Source organism: Salvia hispanica, chromosome 6, assembly GCF_029641045.1.
Source record: "Salvia hispanica isolate PSC_SH4W2 chromosome 6, Shi_PSC_v1, whole genome shotgun sequence".
Classification (NCBI taxonomy): Eukaryota; Viridiplantae; Streptophyta; class Magnoliopsida; order Lamiales; family Lamiaceae; genus Salvia; species Salvia hispanica.
In genome coordinates, this window is record NC_142697.1 from 44,357,528 (window position 1) to 44,379,673 (window position 22,146).

General features: G+C 36.0%; 5 protein-coding genes and 2 long non-coding RNA genes across 9 annotated transcripts; 2 read left to right on the forward strand and 5 right to left on the reverse strand.

The window, feature by feature from the left end:
- Positions 1-38: 38 nt before the first annotated feature.
- On the reverse strand, positions 39-633 carry LOC148923870 (uncharacterized). The gene is made up of 2 exons (XR_016132394.1): positions 395-633; positions 39-322 (listed from the first exon to the last, which is right to left on the reverse strand). It is a non-coding gene; the product is annotated as an uncharacterized LOC148923870 (long non-coding RNA).
- A 1,943-nt stretch (positions 634-2,576) lies between these two features.
- LOC125208161 (Trm112p-like protein) lies at positions 2,577-3,050 on the reverse strand. Its single transcript, XM_048107737.2, has one exon. The coding sequence runs from the start codon at positions 3,030-3,032 to the stop codon at positions 2,775-2,777; it is 258 nt and encodes an 85-aa protein (XP_047963694.1). The 5' UTR covers positions 3,033-3,050; the 3' UTR covers positions 2,577-2,774.
- Positions 3,051-4,073: 1,023 nt separating this feature from the next.
- LOC125207763 (uncharacterized) lies at positions 4,074-5,188 on the forward strand. The gene is made up of 4 exons (XR_007174017.2): positions 4,074-4,219; positions 4,366-4,421; positions 4,798-4,839; positions 4,937-5,188. It is a non-coding gene; the product is annotated as an uncharacterized LOC125207763 (long non-coding RNA).
- A 123-nt stretch (positions 5,189-5,311) lies between these two features.
- On the reverse strand, positions 5,312-6,819 carry LOC125207762 (uncharacterized). Its single transcript, XM_048107239.2, has 2 exons — positions 6,470-6,819; positions 5,312-5,640 (listed from the first exon to the last, which is right to left on the reverse strand). The coding sequence occupies exons 1-2, from the start codon at positions 6,710-6,712 to the stop codon at positions 5,458-5,460; spliced, it is 426 nt and encodes a 141-aa protein (XP_047963196.1). The 5' UTR covers positions 6,713-6,819; the 3' UTR covers positions 5,312-5,457.
- A 1,706-nt stretch (positions 6,820-8,525) lies between these two features.
- Positions 8,526-11,184, reverse strand: LOC125204982 (uncharacterized). Its single transcript, XM_048103762.2, has 5 exons — positions 11,098-11,184; positions 10,972-11,009; positions 10,237-10,262; positions 9,809-10,155; positions 8,526-9,739 (listed from the first exon to the last, which is right to left on the reverse strand). Exons 3-5 carry the CDS (start codon positions 10,253-10,255, stop codon positions 8,711-8,713), a joined length of 1,395 nt encoding a protein of 464 aa, XP_047959719.1. The 5' UTR covers positions 10,256-10,262; positions 10,972-11,009; positions 11,098-11,184; the 3' UTR covers positions 8,526-8,710.
- A 1,891-nt stretch (positions 11,185-13,075) lies between these two features.
- LOC125204290 (large ribosomal subunit protein eL37x) lies at positions 13,076-14,081 on the forward strand. Its single transcript, XM_048102895.1, has 4 exons — positions 13,076-13,198; positions 13,281-13,416; positions 13,657-13,758; positions 13,843-14,081. Exons 1-4 carry the CDS (start codon positions 13,196-13,198, stop codon positions 13,887-13,889), a joined length of 288 nt encoding a protein of 95 aa, XP_047958852.1. The 5' UTR covers positions 13,076-13,195; the 3' UTR covers positions 13,890-14,081.
- A 531-nt stretch (positions 14,082-14,612) lies between these two features.
- LOC125207431 (uncharacterized) lies at positions 14,613-21,528 on the reverse strand. Of its 3 annotated transcripts, XR_007173972.2 has the most exons (16): positions 21,043-21,527; positions 19,806-20,202; positions 19,536-19,713; positions 19,287-19,426; positions 17,987-19,166; positions 17,792-17,892; positions 17,334-17,478; positions 17,163-17,231; positions 17,020-17,065; positions 16,580-16,947; positions 16,297-16,376; positions 16,065-16,200; positions 15,665-15,857; positions 15,467-15,549; positions 14,885-15,086; positions 14,613-14,808 (listed from the first exon to the last, which is right to left on the reverse strand). XR_007173972.2 is itself a non-coding variant. In XM_048106769.2 (15 exons), exons 1-15 carry the CDS (start codon positions 21,152-21,154, stop codon positions 14,958-14,960), a joined length of 3,330 nt encoding a protein of 1,109 aa, XP_047962726.1. In that variant the 5' UTR covers positions 21,155-21,528; the 3' UTR covers positions 14,613-14,957. The 3 variants fall into 3 exon arrangements, 2 of the variants coding, with proteins under 2 accessions (XP_047962726.1, XP_047962725.1); XM_048106769.2 differs by having other exon boundaries at positions 14,613-15,086; positions 17,334-17,451; positions 21,043-21,528; XM_048106768.2 differs by having other exon boundaries at positions 14,613-15,086.
- Between the last annotated feature and the right edge of the window lie 618 nt (positions 21,529-22,146).

Below are 22,146 nucleotides of genomic sequence, written 5' to 3' on the forward strand. Positions count from 1 at the left end.
ATTAGTATTAGCCTCAAAGTAGTAAACTCGAAAATAAATTACAAGAAAATGAGTTTGCTTCTTGTCCCATTTTCAATATACACAAAATAATTACAAGAAAAGGAATCTACCAGAAAGTTCTCAAAAAATTAATGAGAAAATGAAACAAAAAATTTTCAGGCACAAGAAGTTGATGTTCAACAAACCGGTCCAAGTTGAGGTTCCTCGGAAGAAGATCACTGTAATAAAGCAGCGTCGTCATCGTCGCCGCTGGCTGAGCCACCATGAACCCCACCGTTTTCGCCACCGATCCGGCCAGCCTCGCCGTTAAACGCTGCAAAAACTACACCAAAAAATCCAACTTTCTCAAAACCCATTTTTTCTTCACACAAAAAAAGTACAATGAGAGACTTACCATTGATATTGATGAGATGAGCTAAAAAAAACTTGAGAAATTTATATATATATAGTGTTAAATAATGGAGAAAAGTGGAATGCTTGAGTTAATGAAGTTTGCACACATATTTTGATGGGAAGTGTGTGAAGGAATTGAATGAGAATGAGTAGCAAGTGGTTTTGCATTGAATTTCGATTGAACAACAAGAAAACATTGGGCGTAAGGCCTCGAATATATCGACGTTGGAAAGCTTAGTAGAGGAGAGGGAAAACACAAACGACATGAATATGGTTTTGCATTGTCTTACTAAGCAAGAAAATACATTTCTTTAACATCAAACTTCATTTTGGAATTTCTTGCTTGAGGGGTCAAGACATTGGTAGTTAATTTTTCTTTTCTTGTTAAATTATGGGACATGTCCTTTGCCAATTGGCATGTAATGTATTGAGTAAAGATTTAGTGGTCGGGATACATTATCATATGGTATGTCTAGCCAATCACAATTGAGACGTATAACTAAAAATTTAGTGGTCAGGATACATCATCATATGGTGTGTTTAGCCAATTACAATATACTCCCTCCGTCCTACAAAGATAGTCCCACTTTGATCCAGCACGGGTTTTAAGAAATGTAATGAAAGGTGGGTTGAAAAAGTTGGTGGGATGTGGATCTTACTTTTTAAAGTATTAGTTTTATAATAAAATGTGAGTAGGAATGAGTTGGTGGAATATGAGGTTCACTACCAAAAATGGTAAAAGTGAAATGGGACAAATTTTGTGGGACGGACGGAAATGAAAAAATGGGACAAACTTTGTGGGACGGACGGAAATGAAAAAATGGGACAATTTTTGTGGGACGGAAGGAGTAATTGAGAGAGTAAAAAGGAATAATAATATTTCTTGACATCCATCATTTAGGTGAGATGATATTTCTTGAGATCAATCATTTTTATTCCCTTTTTAAAGGGAAAGATAATTTAGCCTTTATTCATTTTTTCCTCTTTTTTAAAAGGGAAAGATATTTTTAACTTTATTTACACTAATATGTATTGGCAATCATCATCCATCAAAGGCCTAGACAAAATATGGTACGGTGGTAGACCAAGTGGCCATGTAACTAAATTTTGAGCTTTTAAAATTTAGTCTGGATTTTAAAATTTGTGTCTATATAATATACTCCACTTATTAAGTTATAAACATGTTACATGTGTAATAAATTTGTACTGACAAACATACACTGTTACAATGTGAATACTCAATATTGATCAAGTGATTATCGCCAGCATGTGAGTTGTAATTTGGTAAGTTATAGGATAAAAACAGTATATTTATTACTAGTAGTATTTTTAATTTTAATTAAGTGGTTGTGAAGAGAGAAAAATAATTAGTGGGCGTGTAAAATTATTCAATTATTTATTAAAAATTAATTCGGGAACTATGAAGGTAAACATCAAAGCCCAAACTAAACAATTATTCGGCCCAGCATGCTAGCCCAATTGTGACCAACCTTGTTAAACCCAGAATCAATTTTCTTCAAGAAAAATTATTAATTAATCACAAAAAGTAATGGGGATATTGGTATCTAATATCACGAAACTTTCAAAAAGTTGAATTTTTTCCACGAACTTTAAAATTGGCAAATAATATCACAAACTTTACCTCGAATTTGTTTTTTCCCACAAGTGAAAAAATTCCCACAAATAATATTATGATACGGATTTTGTTTCATAATTTTTCGACAACAATTTTGAGAGCTTCAATTTTTTCCATTCTTTGAAGATAGTTTTTCTTGAAGCACATCCTCCAAAATTGTTCTTTAATCTATTAAAATAACATGAGTTTTTTTTATTCGTGGGAAAAAAATAAACCTGGGGTAAAGTTCATGATATTATTTATCAATTTTAAAGTTCATGAGAAAAATCTAACATTTTGAAAGTTTCGTGATATTAGATGTCAATCTCCCAAAGTAATATGATTTGCAATGCCTAACCCAAAAGTTTCGTGATATTAGATGTCAATCTCCCAAAGTAATATGATTTGCAATGCCTAACCCAAAAGTTTCGTGATATTAGATGTCAATCTCCCAAAGTAATATGATTTGCAATGCCTAACCCAAAAGTTTCGTGATATTAGATGTCAATCTCGCATAGAAATATGATTTGCAATGCCTAACCCTTCGAAGAAAAAATAAATAAATAAATTGAAGAAATAAATCATAAAAATCCCCAATTTTTAGGGTGAACGTTCCTCATCACGAATTGTTGAAACAGAAGCGGCGATGCAAACATTTGCAATGTAAAGAGAGAAACTGCTATGAATCAACATACTTAAGCAATTACTATCATTCTATTCCCCTTTCACAGCGTATGTATGAATAGATCGATAATCGAAGGAGTGCTTAGCTCGAATTAGTCTGCGGTGGATCGGAGGAGTTGAGATCTTGATCGGACTGCAGTATTATTCCGTCGGAGGGAACGAGGCGAGGAATCCCATCGACGATCGGGTAAGACACGCCGATTGAATCGCTTATGAGTGAGTTGGTTTTCTCGCACATCCTTAGGGGCTGCTTGGTGAGAGGGCAGACGAGAATCTCCGCCAGTCTGGAGCTTATTCCGGCGGCGGCGCTCTTCAGCAGCACTCCGCTCCGTCTCACCATTTTTTAAGAGTAGTGTTGGCGTTTGGTGATGTTTAACCAATTTAAACGATTTTTGTCATAAACGTGTATTCGCCAATAGCACTTTATTATTATTTTTTCTTTATTTATGGATTTTTAACCTTTTATTTTCTGTTAAGAATTAGTACACATTTTAAATTAATTTTATTGATATTATTATCAATATTGATAGGATAGTAAGTTACATTGAAAATCAAAGGTCAAATTGAAATTTATATACTCCATAGTACTCTACTTGATATAATACAAGGTTAACAAAGAGCATGTTGCAATATTCAATCCTACATTTTCCATATGAACTTGAGTGCTTGTATAACTATGTGTGTAAAATATTGAAGTTGCAAATGCTAACATTACAAAAAATTACAAATGATACAACCAAACTTTAGCAATGACGGATTTGGGTGGGATCGGAGATCGACTGACCTTATTAGCAGTCTGTGAAGGCCGTGAAGCTCTATCAAATTTGGTTTTCTGAGTTGGCCAAAGAGACCGAAGAAGACACCGGCGGCAAAACGAGAAGCAGCGAGGCAAACTTCAATTGCAGCTTCGAGCGTAATTATAAGCTCCGTCGGGTTATTACTATTATTTATTTTATAGTTGAGTCGAGCGTAATTATAAGTTTCGTCGGGTTTTCTTTGTTGGTTTTTTTCCCGATGTATGGGATTAGGTCGAACCAACCCTAGGATCCTTAGTCTATAAATAGGGCTAAATTGTTCATTAATTCCTCATTTGTGACCTCTGCACCGCTTCAATCTTATGAATCCGTTCGCTGAATGTTGACTTCTTTCTTCGTCCAACGTTCATTGCTAATGCGGTCGCCGCACTGCCTCCATCCCACGAGTTCTGTTCCCTGAATTTTTAATTGATTGGTGGAGATATGTGAAATCTTCTATTCTATGCTCAACAACTAGGGAGGAGAATAAGTAGGTATTGAAAAAGGAGGGCAGATAATATTCCCATCTGTATGGCACTCAATATTCGATAATGGGAACATTGGAGGACGAAACTGTAATTCCACCTTAATTTAGAGGCCTATATAAATTCAATCGAATACCAACCAATTACTGAAATATAATCTGAGGAATTTGGTTAGGGCATCAAATTGATCACTTTAATTTCACATCGAGACCCTAACCAATACAATTCAATCATGTCAACCAAGCAAGGTAAATTGTTCATCCAATTACACAATATTATCTTGCATATGAGATCATATACATAATCTTTTTTATTATCAGTATTGTTATTAAAGAACAAAATGATGTTTTTGCTGATTTTTATGATGCCTTTTGCTTTTGTTGCCCTGCATCAGGAGGAAAAGCCAAGCCTTTGAAGGCCCCTAAGGCTGAAAAGAAAGAGTACGACGAGGTATTGTTTCTCAAGGCAATTGTATTAAATTTTGGAATTTGATTTGTGGTGATCATTGATCAACTCTATTTTCTATTGTGTGTGTGTGATGTTTGATGTGAATTTTTATATTGAATTTTTGAGATATTTGTGTTTGGTGTAAATTGTTGAGATTGATTAAACTTCATAGTCACGAAAGAACTGATCTTGGAACAAATATTCTGGCATCATTGTCTTGTTTTTTTGTTCTTAATGTAGAGATGCATATGAAACTCCAAATTGTAGATGTAATGGTGTTTATGAGCTGTAATACCATTTGTTTTCAAGATACCCTAAAGCAATTGTCAACTAATGATATTGGAATGAACATGATGCCTTCTTTCTCATGATTTTGCAGACTGACAAGGCTAATATTCAAAAGAAGAAAGAAGAAGAGAAGGTAAACTATCTTATCCATACAATTTAATCTTGGAAAAGACCGATAATCTGTCTCCGATCCTCACTGATAATAGTCACAATTTTTATGTTCTTGCCAGGCTCTTAAGGAGCTCAAGGCAAAGGCCCAGCAAAAGGGGGCATTTGGCGGTTCTGGTCTGAAGAAAAGTGGCAAAAAATGAGCTAGAAGAAGAGCTAGCTCATTGCTTGTCCTGTTTGTCATTTTCTTTGTCATGTAATTTAAACATTTTAGGTTGTTCCCACTAATGTTTATCGGTATCGAGCCGTGAAGGGTGTGTGGGTGTAAGATTGTATGTTCAACAATTGAATCTATGAAATGGCTTATGTCTAAATGTATGTATCCCTGTTTTCTTTCTGATTTTTATTGAGTAGTAGTTTCTCATGACTCAATTGTACCCAAAAGTAGTGTGCCACTTTTAGTGGAGAGAAGGTAGTAGTTACTTATTCAAGATGAATTTAGGTTTAGAAGAGATATATTGCCTACAAGTTTATCTAGATCCTTGCAGAATACTCATCTAGTACAAAGACATTTGGAACACAAAAAACTGAGATGGCTCCAAGTGAAGCCACATCCAAGATTTCATGTAATGGCCTATGGGCGCTACTGGTCTGGCTTGTCGGGATCCTCCTTCTCAGGGTCTTCCTCCTCTTCTTCCTTTTTCTCTTCATCCTCTTCTTCATCTTCCTCAGGATCAGCCGGCATGGGTGGTGGTAACGGAGTCTTCATAGGGCTGAACTGCGGGAATATATCAGGCCTCCTTCCAGGCTTTGGCCTATCCCACTCCTGAATTGTTACAACAATTTAACCTCAGATAAACAGCCAAATAAAGTCAATACTCCTTACTAATAAGCAATGAAAGTTTTATTGTGATGCAATTGTCAACCCTCAATGTGCATTTGATGAATTGAATACATAAAAACAGATGTCATCATAAAGCAATGGCTGAAACATATCAGTGTGCCCCCAAATCCAGTGCTCACTACTTGCAGAGTTCAAAGGACAATGTCAACTAGAATATAGCTCCCATTTCATGCTATCCATGGCATCATTTCATAGATTGGTCATTACATATTTTCAAAATGGTATTACAGTGAAACAAAATGAACAGATGATCATCCATCTTAAGGCCATGTGAAGTTCTTCAACATTCACTAGAATTCAGCAAAACATTTGCAACATGCCACATAGATATAACCTATTTATCTTTCAAAATGAAATTCTTAATAATACCACTTCAAACCAATCTTGACAAGCACCAAATTCTGGTTCCCACCGCAGTATGAGTTAAAGAATTCCTTCATTACCAGTTACCAAGCTAAAGCTACTTACTTCAATTTATATTGGCATTCACAGCATCTCAGTTCAACTAACAAGTTGGAGAGAATTGAAATTAATTGCAAGACTTCATAAACTCCAATCATATTAGGCTTTCACAGAAAATCCAAGTTCAAGTTCTTCAATTTCTAAGTATGTAAGACAAACATATTAGTCTGCACACGAAGAAATGTATAGCCAATTAAATATCTACAATTTCACAACAGAAGTGAGAATTGCAATTAAATAAAGGTGTTCGATGAAAGTTCACAAATAAAAGGGGGCGGAGATAACTAACGATGGGGAAATCGAGAGGCGAACGGCGAGTCATCTTCTCTTCTTCGGGAGCCATGCCGACAATCAACGATCTCCGGTGGCCACGCGCCACGATTGAGCTGCGGCAACTCGGGAAAGACGGCAGCGGAGAAAGGGCTTTTCTAATTGAAGAAGAGGCCGTAAATAATGTCGACGAGGTTGAAGCTACCAGCTCCGCTTTGGGAGTAGAAGGCGGTAGACAGAGGGATAAGGGCGAGTACGCCATCGGCGGCGGCGCGTGCAGATGGGGAAGTGTACTTCACCTTGTATTTCCGATGCCCACCGATTATCCACTCGCCCAATTGCTGGAGAGAGATTTGGGATAGAGAGAGAGAGGCCAAAACCAGTCAAATATGAGCTGTTTCGGATATGGGTCGGGCCCTGTTTCAGACATGGCCGAGCCCAATTTTGCAGACCCTGAGTTGAATGGGCTACAAAAAGGCCCAAATGTATAGATTTTGAGATTTGAACTTATAATACAAAATGTGTTAACAAGCCCCCTAATAAAAAAATAGTAGTCCCTTCCGGCACGAGATTTTATGTAGTATTGTTTTGTGAATTGATGAAGAGAGAGTAAAGTAGGAGAGAGGGAAAAGTAGAGAGAGTGATGTTTCCATTTTAGAAAACGTTTCATTTTTAGTGGGACAACCCAAAAAGAAAAACGTTGCATTTCTAATGGGACAAAGGGAGTACTTACTACTACCTTCATCCATTATTAACTGTGACATCTACTTTTATACGCTTATTTTGTGAAAATAATAATAAATAGTTAAAGTGAAGAAAGAGTAAAATAAGAGAGCATGATGTAAAAGAAGACTTTTCTCTACTTTATTATCTCTATTATTTTACTATTTCTCAACTTTTAACTATTTATTACTACATTCGTCTCGCATTAACTGTCACATTTACTTTTTTGCACTCAGTTTTATAAAAATGATACAATAAATAGTTAAAGTAGAAAAATAATAAAGCAGGAGAGAGAATAAGGTATAGATGAGTCTTCTTTACATTATTTTCTCTATTATTTTACTATTTCTCGACTTTAACTATTTATTATCATTTTTACAAAACGAGTGCAGAAAAGTAAATGTGATGGTTAAGGAGGTAGTATCATTTTTATGATATGAGTGCAGAAAAGTAAATTAGATAGTTAACGCGGGACCGATGTAGTAATTGATATTTCTTCTCCAAATCTCTTTGTAAATAATTTGGATGTGGAGAGAATGGCAGAAAAACAACTCTCCGGCGACGGAGTTCCACCGAGCCTCGCCGGAATGTCAAAAAACCAGCTCTACGACATCATGTCTCAGATGAAGGATCATTAAACTCTAAAATAAGCAACCATAATACTCTTTTTTGCTCGATCTACCCATTGAGAGGATGTGTTTGAATGTATGGAGTTAAGAAACTTTTCGAGTTCGAATTGGAAAGGAAAAGAAGATTGATACACTAGAGAATCGGCTTTCACCTCCGCCGTCGCACCTTGCTTTTGTGTTACTTCTCTCATTTTTCTTATATTTATTCCAAGTGATCGTATGCTTGAATGAAGTGACTAGGGGTGGGTCGATACGATATATCGTATCGAAAACGTTGTATCGTGTATCGTATCGAAAATATCGATATAAAATCGTTATCGTATCGAAAGTTTCGATATAACTTTCGATATTAAAAAATTTCATATCGTTATTGTATCGATATTTCGATATATCGTACCGAAATTCGATATATCATTAAATATCGATATATATCGAAAATAAAATATCGATATATCAAAAATTTTCGATATATATCGTATTTTCGATATAAAACGATATATCGCGATATAAGGAAATTCATATCGTTATCGTATCGTATCGAAAATTACGATATATCGAAAATTCAATAATTTTTCGATATTTTTCAATACGATACGAGCGATATATCATTTTTTCGGTATTTTTCCCAAGCCCTAGAAGTAACCACATGTATTCATCGCATGAATATTTGATGGTGAAGGGGACAAGTTGGATTTTCTAGCTAGTGGTTATATGCAAAGTACAAATTCAACTACAAAACACTGCATTTAGATAGCATATTGTTTTGGCAAAACACTAAACTACTTGCATAGGTGATTCGAGTCCTAGTGACAAAACAAAACACAGATATTAATGTCTTAAAAACGACATACACATCACCATATGCATCCCAAAATACTTTACTACGTTACCTAGAAAGCTTAGCTCCTTCACTTCCTGTTTAAAAGCCACATGACATACTCAGGTCTGACAGCTTCAGGTAGCCCCATGAAAATATCAAGTCGGTGGGCCTTTTCGAGAAGTAGCTCACAAACATCAAATCGGACATTCAATGTGAGGCCAGGTATATTGCTCACGATGCCATAGACCCCCTTCCTTGCTTTGAAAAGATCAGACTCGTACGCTAATGGTGTGGACAGCTTGTCTAGTATCGCATTCTTATCCTGATGCAGTTTCTTGAGCATGTCGAGTGGACCATCCATTCCATCTACAGCCTTGCGTTTCCTTCCAGTCTGCATTGCTGTTTGAGTTGTTTTCTGACCCTGGAACACACTGTCCTCAGCTGCCTGAGTGGCTTTCAGACCCTGGGACACACTGTCCTTGGCTGCCTGTAGTGCTGTTTGAGTGGCTTTCCCACCCTGGCCATTGTCCCCGGCTGCATCAGATGGAGACATGTTCTCTTCCGTTTTGTTATAATCAGGACCTGCACTGATCTTCCCAACATTTTCTTGAGCATATGGTTTGCTGACTGCTTCCTCAACATCTTCAGCATTTGATCCCTTGGTTTTATCATTGCCACAATTCTCTGGAAGAACATTCTCATCAGCGTATGACTTGCTGACTGCTTCCTCAACGTCTTCAGCATTTGATCCATTGGTTTTATCCTTGCCACAAATCTCTGGAAGAACATCCTCTTTAGCATAGAGTTTGTTGAATGCTTCCTCAACGTCTTCAACATTTGATCCGTTAGTTTTATCCTTACCACAAATCTCTGGAAGAACATCCTCTTTAGCATATAGTTTGTTGAATACTTCCTCAACGTCTTCAGCATTTGATCTGTTGGTTTTATCCTTGCCACAAATCTCTGGAAGAACATTCTCTTGATCATAAAATTTGTTGAATGTTTCCCAAAAGAATTTCCCATTTGACCCATTGGTTTTAGCTTTGCCAAAAATCTCATTCCAGTCTTCCCAATAAGGCCAAGACTTAAAACGCATGAGCCTAGCATTGCCATCATTCTGCCAATAAGGAGCTAAGTCAGTACACAAACAATATGAGGCAGTTCGTATATGAGCAGTCTTCCATACCTTAACGATTTTCTCCCACTGCACGTTATCACAGTGAATCATGTGGTCACCTTTCAGGTTAAATCGAACACCACGCTGGCTCAGGATTGCTTTCAGAGATTTGTAATCCTTCTTCCAAACGTTTAGCTTCGATTGTATGTTGGGGTTTCCCCTCAGGTCCGTGCCTGGAAATTCCTTTCTTATGGCTTTCTCTAACAAGATCATGTAGCCCGCTCTAAAGCCAGTACTGCACGTCCATGTTTGTGCTAGTTCTTTGAGGGCTGCAAGGAGAGCCTTTTCCTCTCTCACCGACCAACCCCTACGCGTCCTGTCACGATTGGGCTTACCACAGAGAGCAAAATTGCTACCTGATACAAAATCATGAAGATATTTGGTATAAACAAAATGCCTTCGTGCTAAACAAATGAATTTTGCAAATGTTCACTAACCTTGACTCTCTGAACTCATGTCGAAACTGTGTTAAAAGCTCTTAAATCAGTTTTTGAATTAGAATGTTCCCAAACACCTCCTTGAAACACATAATATTGAATCAAGCAAGAAATATAGAGGTCCAAGCACACACTGATACACACATTTTAGGTATAATAACAAATTCAACAAATTCACTTCAACAAAATTCACTATAATGCTTGCAAAAATCAAAATCCACAGAACGAATAACTCAAAAATTATGATTTCCAGATACCTAATCAACATTCCAATTTCATCATACATTGAACAATTTCATGTGTGCATTTTTTTTAAGAGTAATGATAAACAACCAAATTTTGTACAACCAAAACAAGATTATATTAGTAATTTTGATGTGTTAATTAAATATTAAAATAATAAATATAGATGGTTAACAAATTAAAAACACTTTATTAGTTTTTGGCTTCATTTTCAATTTTTATATTTGAATTATTTCTCTATTATTTTTCAAATTTGAATTAAAGTATGCATTAATTATATTTTATGATTCAAAAAAAATTTAAAAATTATACATAAATACCATAATATTATGCATGTTCCCTATAATATAAATATGTCTAACTTTTTAATTAAATGCATAAATAAATTACATTTTTTTCAAATAAACCAATTTTTGGTTGTACAAAATTTGGTTGCATAGCTTTAGTGTTTTTTTAAAGCGTAAAAAACGATCGTAGAACAAACAGACTGACCTCTTGCGCGTAGAGGCAAGGAGATGCACAGAGTGATCCTGCGTGAAATGATTACAGTTAAGAAGGATTCAAAAGAGAAAAAAAGGAGAGAACGACACCACATTGAAAAGGACGACGGAAATCAACCGATATTTCGTGGTGGTGGCCGATCAACGAGCGGCTCCGGAAATCCTCGGGAGTTTGAAGAAGGAAATGAACGACGGTTTCACTCTTTGTTGGGGATTTAGGGAGTTAATTGTCATTTGAGGTTCGAAATGTGGCCGCCATTTTCATTCTCAAAAGTTGAAAATTTTCAATTTCCCGCGTTGTTATTAGTAGTAGGAGTAATTCGATTAACTAATTTTATTTTTGATCACTGAAAAATTTGTTTGGTCATTTTGATTTCACTCATTGTGCACTACAAAATAAATGGATAAATGATACTATTAAAATTAATAGGTAAATGAACAAAAGTTTAAAGGTTCCATCAAGATAAATTTTGAATACGTATAAGCAGTACTCCTTCCGTTCCATAATAGATGACACAAATAATAAAAGATTTTAGAAAATATTATTTTATGTATTAATTGAAAAGAAAAAAATTATATATCTATAATCTATAAATCTATAAATATACAAAAGGGGAGTTTTAGAGGAGTTTTGGAGAAATTTACAAGAATGCCATTTAATTTAAAAAATTATATTAAATTAAAAATGTATAATTAAAAGGAAAGTGAGTGGGAGGCTTTATAATGAGTGGGAGGTTTTATAATGTACTATAATTAACGGCTAAGCGCATCTCCAACTATTCCACCAAACTCAAACTTATTTTAGTGTATATCTCACACTAAATATTGATTTTACTCCAATCATTTATATTAAACTTAAACTTAAAAGAATATTCTCTATATTATGCCTTTTTTACTCACAAAATTTGAAAAACTTTTAGGTATTGGTTTAGTGTAAACCTGAAGATAGATATTTTTTTCTCAAAAATAAAAAATAAGATTGATTTTTGAGTACTATTGGAGCTAAATACCTATCCCATTTTAAATTTGAGTGTACCCTTGGAGATGGTCTAATAGCAGCATGAATCAAAATTATTGAGATTTAAGATCTGATTAGAAAATAGAAATAGAAGAAAACAAGTAGAAAAAAAGGAGGAAAAAATAAGAAATTGAGCCCAGTTTCAACCCACTACACCAATCTCGTTTATGTCAGATATCTTTCGCTACTATTTTTTTATTTTTTATTTGGCGAATTTCCATTCACATCTCTTATACATGAAGACATACGTACTCAACGGCTATATTTAATGGTCTCCGTTTGTCGTGGCTTGTCCAATTAGACTATCTGCGCCCTTTTCGTTTTTCTTTTCGATTTTGCAGAGGCAAGCGATTGAGTGGGTGAACGGGAAAGGATGAACTACAATTGCAAGTGAGTGCTCGACTGTTCGCCTTGAATTTCGGTTGAATTTGTGTAGATTAGAGGTTTTGCATTCCTTTTTTGTTGATCTTATTTTTGTGGGTCTGTGATTCTCAATTTTGCAATTACGTAAAGGATTATTCGCATAATATTTTAACCCTGTAAATATGTCATTTAAGGCTGGATTTTCATATATACCTATTTACCTTATAGAACTCAAGCATACTATTTTTGGACTTATCATAGAAGGAAAGCTTGATATCATGGAACCATTTCACACTATGCTCAATGATTTCAAGGCTTTCTCACAATTCCTTGGGTCGACTAATTTTGTTCTTTTTTATTATTTTTGTTCCTTTTCATTTTATTAATTATATACGGTGTATAATTTAATATTTAAACATTATATTATGTGATTTATTTATTATGCGTTGATTTGTATAAATTTTTTATTCTTATATAACTAATATTCTTACTTATATTGTTTATTGCTAATATTAATTCTAATTTTGTTTAATTAATTTAAAATTAAAAAATAATATTTTAAAAATATATTAATCTGTATCCACAGACGTGATAGTATTAAAAATTGACTATATAAAAATAAATTTCATGTCACATTTTTAAATTTGGGTCGGAAAAAAATTAAATCTATCAGTTCAAAGCCCATGCATAACACGGCCCAATGAAGATCAATTTTCATAAATCCGAAATCCAAAACCCTTTCCCAATCGCTCATCACATAAAAGGGGCGCCGCTCTCATTTCTTCTTCTCCAACTACTCCTCACAAGCTAGGGTTTCTGCAACTTTAACGCCGCCATGGTAAATCCCCACCTCGCGCAGCTCTATCCGTGTATGAAATCCGATTAGATCCGTGTTAATGTGCATATAATTCAATTTGTAGGGCAAGGGAACTGGGAGCTTCGGAAAGAGGAGAAACAAGACACACACTCTGTGCGTGAGGTGCGGCCGCCGCAGCTTCCACCTCCAGAAGAGCCGCTGCTCCGCCTGTGCTTATCCTGCTGCTCGCAAGAGGACGTGTATGCCTCTCACTTATAAAATTTGCTATTCAATTTATTATTTAAATTCATCGTTTCTCTTCCTGCGATCATGTTTTAGCCCTTTCCTGATCGCACGATTAAAATTCCGGAGGAAATGATTGCTGTTCAGTGGTTTTGAGCTCTGATTATTTGATTTATTGCGTGGTTAATTGTCTATGTTTTTTGTTTATATGATCCGATCAATTTGGTGAATGATTTCTATTTAAAATTGAACTTTAGACAACTGGAGTGTGAAGGCAATTCGTCGAAAGACGACCGGCACCGGACGCATGAGGTATCTCCGCAATGTTCCCCGCAGATTCAAGACCAACTTCAGAGAAGGTTGCTAGCGTTTTTGTATTCATATTTTTCTTTTTTTCCGTCGTGATTAGCATTATATTTATGTGGAGTATGTGATGAATATAGGTACTGAAGCAGCACCAAGGAAGAAAGCAGTTGCTGCATCTGCGTAAGGGGACTAATGTGGAGAGAGCAATTGATTCTACTTTCCCTTGGTATTGTTATTGTACTCGACAACGAATGAATTTTGAAAAAGCCGTTTTAAGGCAATTTTGCCAATTGGAATTCTTAGTTTATTTCTACTTATGTTTATGTACTTTGTTTTGAATTTTAATATGGATATCTGAATACAACTTTGCTTCAAATATTGTATCTTATTAGTTGTATTGGCAAAATACTGAGTGTTTGGGTGCAGCTATCGAACGTTGGCTAATAATTTGAAGGATTTCTCAGCATTCTTAGGGAATTCTTAATTTAAGAAATGGTAGAGCTACAGCCTACAATCTTGTTATTGGCAAAGATGTTACAGCCTTCCTTTTACTTTGTTTTCTAATTCAAGTTACAATGCTAGTAGGTTGTGCTTTTCTTATTGAATACAGTTGAATCCCCAGATATCACAATTTTGCTTTCATCATTGGTTCCTGTTAGGACTTAGATACTAGCTTTTTTTGTTCTTGCAAAAGCTAGTAGATCTGTTATTTGGGTTGTGTTGTACTTGTACATCTATAATTTGGGGTTATGTTTATCGTTTAATGATATGGCTGCAATCAGACAAATTCTTCAAGAATAAAATATGGCATACAATAATGTTTTGGAGGAATGTTGCATAGGAATTTTCCGGGAAATTGATCAGTGATCAAAGTTGTATTCTTTTAGTTCCTTGTTGAACAACGGCGTACAATATTATCACAGTATATAACATAAATGTATAGAGAAACTTTATGAAAGCAAACAAAATATACATGAGATATTCACAAAAATAATAAATTTGAAGTACATACACCCACCAACGAGGAGTGCCAAAATTCCAATTACTGAGCCCACTATTTTGCACTCTACTCCAGTCTCCAGCCTTTGGAATGCACAAACTGGCTGCAAAAATATGGTATTTGGGAGTATTTTATATTCAATGGTGTATGAAACTAAAGATGTCGCTGTACACACTTACTCTGACAATCTCAGGCAAAAATTCACTCTTTTCATTATCACACTTCTTTAATCACTCGATCTTTATCCTAGCTCTATGTGGGTTTGCCGAACTTCTCTTTGTCTTGATCCAATTCTCGGAAAACATGATCAAGTTCCGGAAATGAAGATAAAAGCAGGAGCTCGAGAAGATCAAAAGCTAGCTGCTTCATAAAAACAGATGACTGCAAGCACAGTGACATTGGTCTGTCAATTATGATTCTAGAGGATTGAGTACAGCAAGAACAAATCAAATAATGACATCACTTGCTTATTCCTTTTCAAGTGTTAGTGCGATAAATGTGTAACCAAACCATTAACGACAGCTACATAAGTTTCAGATAGAAGGTGCAAAGGCCACATGAAATGTATGGAAACACAGATTATTTATAAGAAAGTGCCACACATACAATGGGTATAGTAAGCTGCATGATGAAATGCAGTTGAAGTGCAGTCATGATGCAAGAAGGATAATCTGTACTATTATGAAACCTAAAGTACTGTTGTCAGTTTGTATATGGATGCTATGAAATATAAAGTGCAGACATGATGCAAGAAGGATAACCTGAATGAAATAGTAGAGATCTTTTGCACATTGCTCATATTCCTTATGTCCAACAAGGCCTACAATAGCTGCTGGAGCCTTGTCTGCAGGAAAAGACTCAACTCATTACTGTCTCCAAGAATGGTTGGTGAATAACTTTCACTCAATTCCATATGACTATAAATGAGATAAAGATTAGAATGGACAGTTAAGTATTACCAATCATCAATTCATAAACAAATTTGGCTCGCTGTTCAGCTTCCAGTTGTTGTATTTCCTCCAGAGTCAGGGTATCCCCCTGTTTAGGTGAAGAATAAGGAGCGGGAGATTGGGCTCCGGAGGATGGGCTATCAGGAGGAGGTCGCTGCCTCCGAGGGTGCTTAGTTATGAATATCCCATCAGGCCATAGTATCTAGTTATAGCAGTTGCAAATGATAATATTATAATCCAATATTTCTTGGAGAAATAGGTCAGAGCAAACACATGCATCATCAGAGAAGTGAGACCACACGATTCTCCAAAATACTGAGTACTCATCAAGATTTAAAGCTCAAACTTTCTTGTAAGAATATAGGGAAGCCCATGGTACTAGTAAAATTGAATTGAGATTCCAAATTACCTGCTCCAATCGCCTGATTCCAGAAGCAACCACTGATCCCCTACGAAGATGCTGTATTTTCTCAATCAACCAATCATCAAAAGCATCACCCATTCCCAATTGTAGAAGTTGTTTAGCTACCCAGAAAGCTTTTCTTCTGTAAGCACGACCATAATGCACAATTAAAGGATAGCCACGAGAGAGCTTCACAAGCCTTATATTGACTTGTCCATATTTATACAACATTCAGTACCTGATCCATCCGCCGTCTTTAAGTTGTAAAATGACATCAACCAAATCAAATACAGGAACATTTAGATTTGGCGGCACCCACTGTTAGAAACAGGGAAGGGTAAAAACAAAATACGATTTTCAGCAAGAAAAATGAAGAAGCCAAATTATATTAAAATTAGTGAATATAGATTGGTTTGAATTTAAGATCTCAATCATTTTGCACCACCATATCAATCAGAAGCCACAATTCTGAAATTTAAATCCGATAAAGAAATAGGCCAAGAAAGAAAATAGAAAATGACCTCACTGGGAAGCATTGGATCAGTGGAATTATCAGCAGCAAGAGAATGTGATTTTTGATGGTCTCTATCCATGGTCCTTTCTGATTTACTGGATCGTTTTAAGTTCTTTTGCTCTGAGATTTCTGAGCCATTACTTGACTGATCAAAAGCCTTCTTGAATTCCTTTTCAGGCTTTTTTGGTGAAGATGAAACTTGACCATTTCCTTTCAACCCTGATCCATCAGTAGCTTGGTCACCCTTGATTCGAGAAGTAGAATCTTGATTTCCATGACTGAAAGTTTCTTTTTTGGATGATAACTGGTCATATACAGGCCCCACATTATCCCTGTAGTCCTTGATCTTTGGGCGTACTGTTTCATCAAGGTCAACTGAAGCAATACCAGTTCAAAACTATTAAAAGGTCATCAAGATGAAAGGAACTTTGTCATTCAGATATTCACCTGAGAGAGTATCAAGTATGGACAATGAATCTGAAAATATATACATCTGCAGATCACGACAGAAAGCAAAGTGAGCCTAGTTAGCAACATGCTATCATGAGGTTTCTCACAAGTTGTAAAAATATAAGTCTCATATTTTAAACCTGAGAATCAACACTAAGAAAATCCCAAACTTCAATCGAACACGAAATAGTTGGAAACTGCAGAAGTTTCTGCAAAACAGTTGGAAAGAGAGAAAGAGAGACATGTAAACGAAAGTAAAATGCAAAATTATAAAGCACATAGAAAATATATGAATTTAAGTAAAGTAGGACCTTAAGATACTGGTCGAGCAATTTGCATCGCTCTTGAATGACAAACACATCTAAGCCAGTTGAGAGGAAATGCTTTGGTGGCAAATGGAGATTATATTCAGGAAACTCTTTCAGACGCCTATGTAATTCCACAAAGTGTTGATATCTGTCAGCATCAGAAATAACGTTAGCATTAGAAAATTAACCTTACTATGTGGCATTACTGTATTTTGAACTCACCATCTCCAATATAAACCATATCTCCTCAAACAGGAAGATCTTTACCCAACCACCACCCACAACCTCTTATTTTGAATGTCATACAGAAAAAAATTACATCAACTACTCAACTATTAAGGATGAACCCATACATTATGAAGCCAAATTACCCAAACACGAGAAAAAATAAAAAACAACTATAAAACAAACATTTTGCAAGAACCAAAATATAACAGATGGTCTAGAGGATATCAGGCTACCTTCTTTTGATAGACCAACTGTGACAGTTCATATCTGTAACAGAAATGCAATAAACAGCAAAGGTTTTGGATCCACTCTTTACAATATTGGCACCCAATATCTGCAAAGTAAATGACTACTTAGCATCTTCACGCATAGAACATGCAATCAAGAATAATTAAATACCAAAAAATAGCACACTTTGATTGCAGTACCTCACATCTTAATTTAAAATAGGAATCAGCAATTAGAGAAGTTTTTGCCGAATTAGCTGCCAGACTTTGACTTTCAGGTAAAGAAGCATAGGACATAGATGATGAAGTTGTAGCTCCACTATTTATTCTACCCGATAGCTCTGCCTCAGAGTCCTCGCTCGAGTCTCCAGGTTTGCCAGTCACTTTGTAGTGGTTCAACACATCCTGCCCTTCTCCTAATAAATAACTTGTTCGTTCCACCTCTTGCCAGACTTGCCCATTATGAGTACTAGATCGAGATCTTTTCTTTGCAGACTTTGTTCTATGTGGTGTGGAACGAAGTTGTCTGTTCTTAGTTTTTGTGCTCTTGTGTCTGTCAAAAGTTTCAAGAGGATGATGAATGTGGCTGAAATTCCTTTTATTTTTACCATCCCAAACTTTAACACCTGGAGAGTCAAGACCCATAACATTGTTCATATCATCATCCTCAGTATAACTACTGCTCCAGGATTCATCCTCATCAGAAGGCACACTTTCAAGATCTGCCTCTTCGCATAAGGATTCAGCATTGCCATCCTCCAGCTTTCTATGAAATCCAGAGTCCAAAAAATCTTTCCCCATAGAATTTACTTTTGTGTCCGTCTCCTTTTTCTTCTGCTCTGGAAGACCATTTGTTTGCATCACTGCATCAGATACCCCCACTGCATAGTTCCTCTGTGCAGGATCAGCCAATGTATCTGTATCTTCCTTCCTTCTGTAGTCTCTTCCCTTTGTCCACATATTTTCAAAATGTTCTGGAGCCAGGGCCTGAGTTTTTCTTTGAGAAAACACGTCTAGGGCATTAGCCCATTCTCCCCCCGAGAGTTCTCTTCGAAGACCTCTCTCGTCACCATTATGAGTGTCTGGTAAAGAATTCCAAGAGCGAGTTGATCCTGTATCCATGTCAAGCAATGGATCCTTAGGAAGAAGTTCTCTGTTCATGGCATCTGATTCATGACTATTGACCTCTTTGTTTTTTTCACCCTTCTTCAATTGGACCAGTTCAACACCATTGGCAGAAGGATCTGCTATTTGTGAGCTAAGATCAGATGGAATCCTTACAGGTTCATTTATTCTAGACTCTGGTATTATGTTTGCCACCACACTTCCTTTTTCAACTTTTCTAGAAATGACAAAAGACTCAATTCTCTCATTAACAAACCTGCCATCAAATTATTGACACAGCACAAAGATGCCAAATTAGGCTGACCATTTAAAACAGAAACAGTGCATGTTTAACATAGGGGGGGTGTTAAGAAATTAAAATGAACAGTGTGCTTACCTGGGATTAGCAAGATTCAGAACTGGTCTTATTACAACACAAGCAAGGAGTTCTCTGATTATATAGCGGAACAAAGAGCACCCCAGATCCTCTGGCTTGAACGTAAGTACAATAAGGCCATCCATAACATGCTGAAGAACCTGTTTACTCCAAAATTAATAAAAAAAAACATTGTCAGGTAGGGGAAGCAAGCAACTATTTTCTGATTGTTGTTGCTAATCTGCAAGGAATATGCCAAAAGCGTGCAACCTTATGCTCAGCTTCAGCAGAAAATAAAATGGGATGCAGTTTGTTCTCAGCAGCCAGAAGAGACTTCAATTCTATATCTCGCTCTTCAGTGGTCAAGAACCTTGATTGACGTCTCTCAATCTTTGTTTTTGTTGCACGAAAGAGCTCCAACCTACGACATACGATTTTGATAATATCCCTGCAAGATGCAAGCAAATACTTGTCTAAAATGTCATTCAAACACTACATCAACGAGAATAAATTGGTTAGGAAAATATTGGAGAACTGTACCTGGTTAAAAGATCAATTAAATTAATATTTCTCATGCGATTTGAAATTACTCCAAGCACGCCATTCATTATCAATATGATCTCTTCTGGACCCTGTCTATCTGGTGTTATGCGTGAATACCACAGATCTGTCACCCACTCAGAGACAATATGTCTAGTGAATTGGTCAATTGCATCTTCAACAATAGGAGAGTTCACATCATGCTTCCAGTCGGACCTTTCAGTCTCAACTCTGAGGCCCTCAAGCAGATTTTTATTAGAATAATTGTTTGCTGATGTTTGTTTGCTCTTGTAAGTTGCAGATTTCCTCCGTGTATCAATATCCAATAATAGATAGCGAAGTGTGATAATTAGCAAGAGAGCAGCAGGCAAGTTGACTAGAACTGAAGAACTTGTTACTGCAATAGGAAAAAGAATTAATTGCTAAACACTGGACAGGAAATTAGAATCTTGCAAGTGTCATGAAAAAAGATCAAAGAAAATTATCATTGTGACAAAAAAATCTAGTTCTCACTTGGTGCTGTTCTTCAAAATGTTACTTACGCCTTTCACAATAATGGAACATGTATAGCTCCAAATAAAAACTCCAATTTCATTTTCATCTTTATTTTGTCCTATAAAGGCGCATCTTATGTGCTAATAATCATGTAAAATGATATGTGGTAATAAATTTGGAAACTTGTCATCATTGACAAGGTTGTCGAGGAACTTATCACTCTGATTGAAACACTCTAATCCTTACTTTCTGCTGTCCATAGACGTGATAAACGCATGCAATGAGAAAGATATAGAACCAATCAATGTGAACAATTTTTCTTCACAATCTCGAGCCAAAACCAGTACCATTTGAGCACTCATTCTCAAATTTAACTAGCAGCTACAAAATAATCAACAAATTTATGTAAAAGCATAATGTTCTCATTATAAAGCTGAGATATTGCTTCAATGTAACTTCAGTTCCTGTCACGAATCCCCAAATCTCAAACTATTACAGCTTCATCTCCAACTATTTAAACAGAGTAATCACCAATTTCGTTATCTTAAATCAACAAATCTGGTTGAGGAAAATAGAAAACTAAAAGCATAAATCCTATCAAGAGTCACAAAATAACCACACAGAACTCTCCTATAAACAGTCAAATAACATGAGAGTGATAGCAAATAAGTTACTCTGACAAAGAGAAAATAAGAAGGGGATGAACAATCACAATCATAAATTCATAATGACAATCACTTACATGACATGAGGTAAGACAATCCAACAACGCTTACGATCAGAAAAACAGTCCGCTTCTTAGCTTCCTCGGCTAGGTCGCGAACACTCGCGCTTTTCACCTCGCTGCTGCTCATTTTGCCAACTCCAATCCTCGGTTACTTCCACTTTTCAAACCTCAAACACTCGCCTAAAATGCGATCAACATAAACCACAAAAATCAACGATTCAATGCAATCGGATTCTCCAACATTCTACACGCGATCACTCCAGCAAATCACTCAAAAATAATCTCAGATCGAGGAATTGGATGCGAGCACGGCGCGCCATTTCGTAATGAATCCACTCCAAGCTCGCATACCATTAGGTTTTCACTGTGTGACGACTGCTGCGACTATGCGCTCTCTCACTTTCTCAACAACAGTATTTACAACGGAGAATATGCTATGAATCCCCAAATCCGGCGGTAAGTTTGTTTTTGGGGGTTTAATCAATCTAATCAACTCTCCACGTTTGGATTAGAATTTGTTACGAGGTTATTCGATTCGAGGATAGTACGATTTTACCCCTGACCAATCAGTTATCTAATGTTTGAATTTCACCTCATATTTTTTGGTTTTATATGAAGCTTTGAATAATTCGATTCAGTATTCCATTTCGGATCGTCCCACATAATTTGTCCCACTTCATTTTTACCATTTTTGGTAGTGGACTCTATATTCCACTAACTCATTCATACTCACATTTTATTATAAAACTAATACTTTAAAAGTAGGACCCACATTCCACTAACTTTTTCGACTCACTTTCCACTTAAAACACGTGTCGGGTCAAAGTGTCCCAAATTATCTGGGACGGAGGGAGTTAACTTTTTCGACTTACTTTCCATTACATTTCTTAAAACCCATGCCGGGTCAAAGTGTCCCAAATTATCTGAGACGGAGGGAGTATTTGTTAGAAAGAAATCAGGATCTTCAAAAAAAGGAAGGAAAATCAGAGAATTGATCTTAACTTCGAATATCTTCCCTAATTCTAGATTATTCACCATTCTCTAGCCTACATAAGGCTTGTAAATTCTCCCTAAAAAATACAACTCCAACAAATTAAAATTATGGATCCATTTATCAAT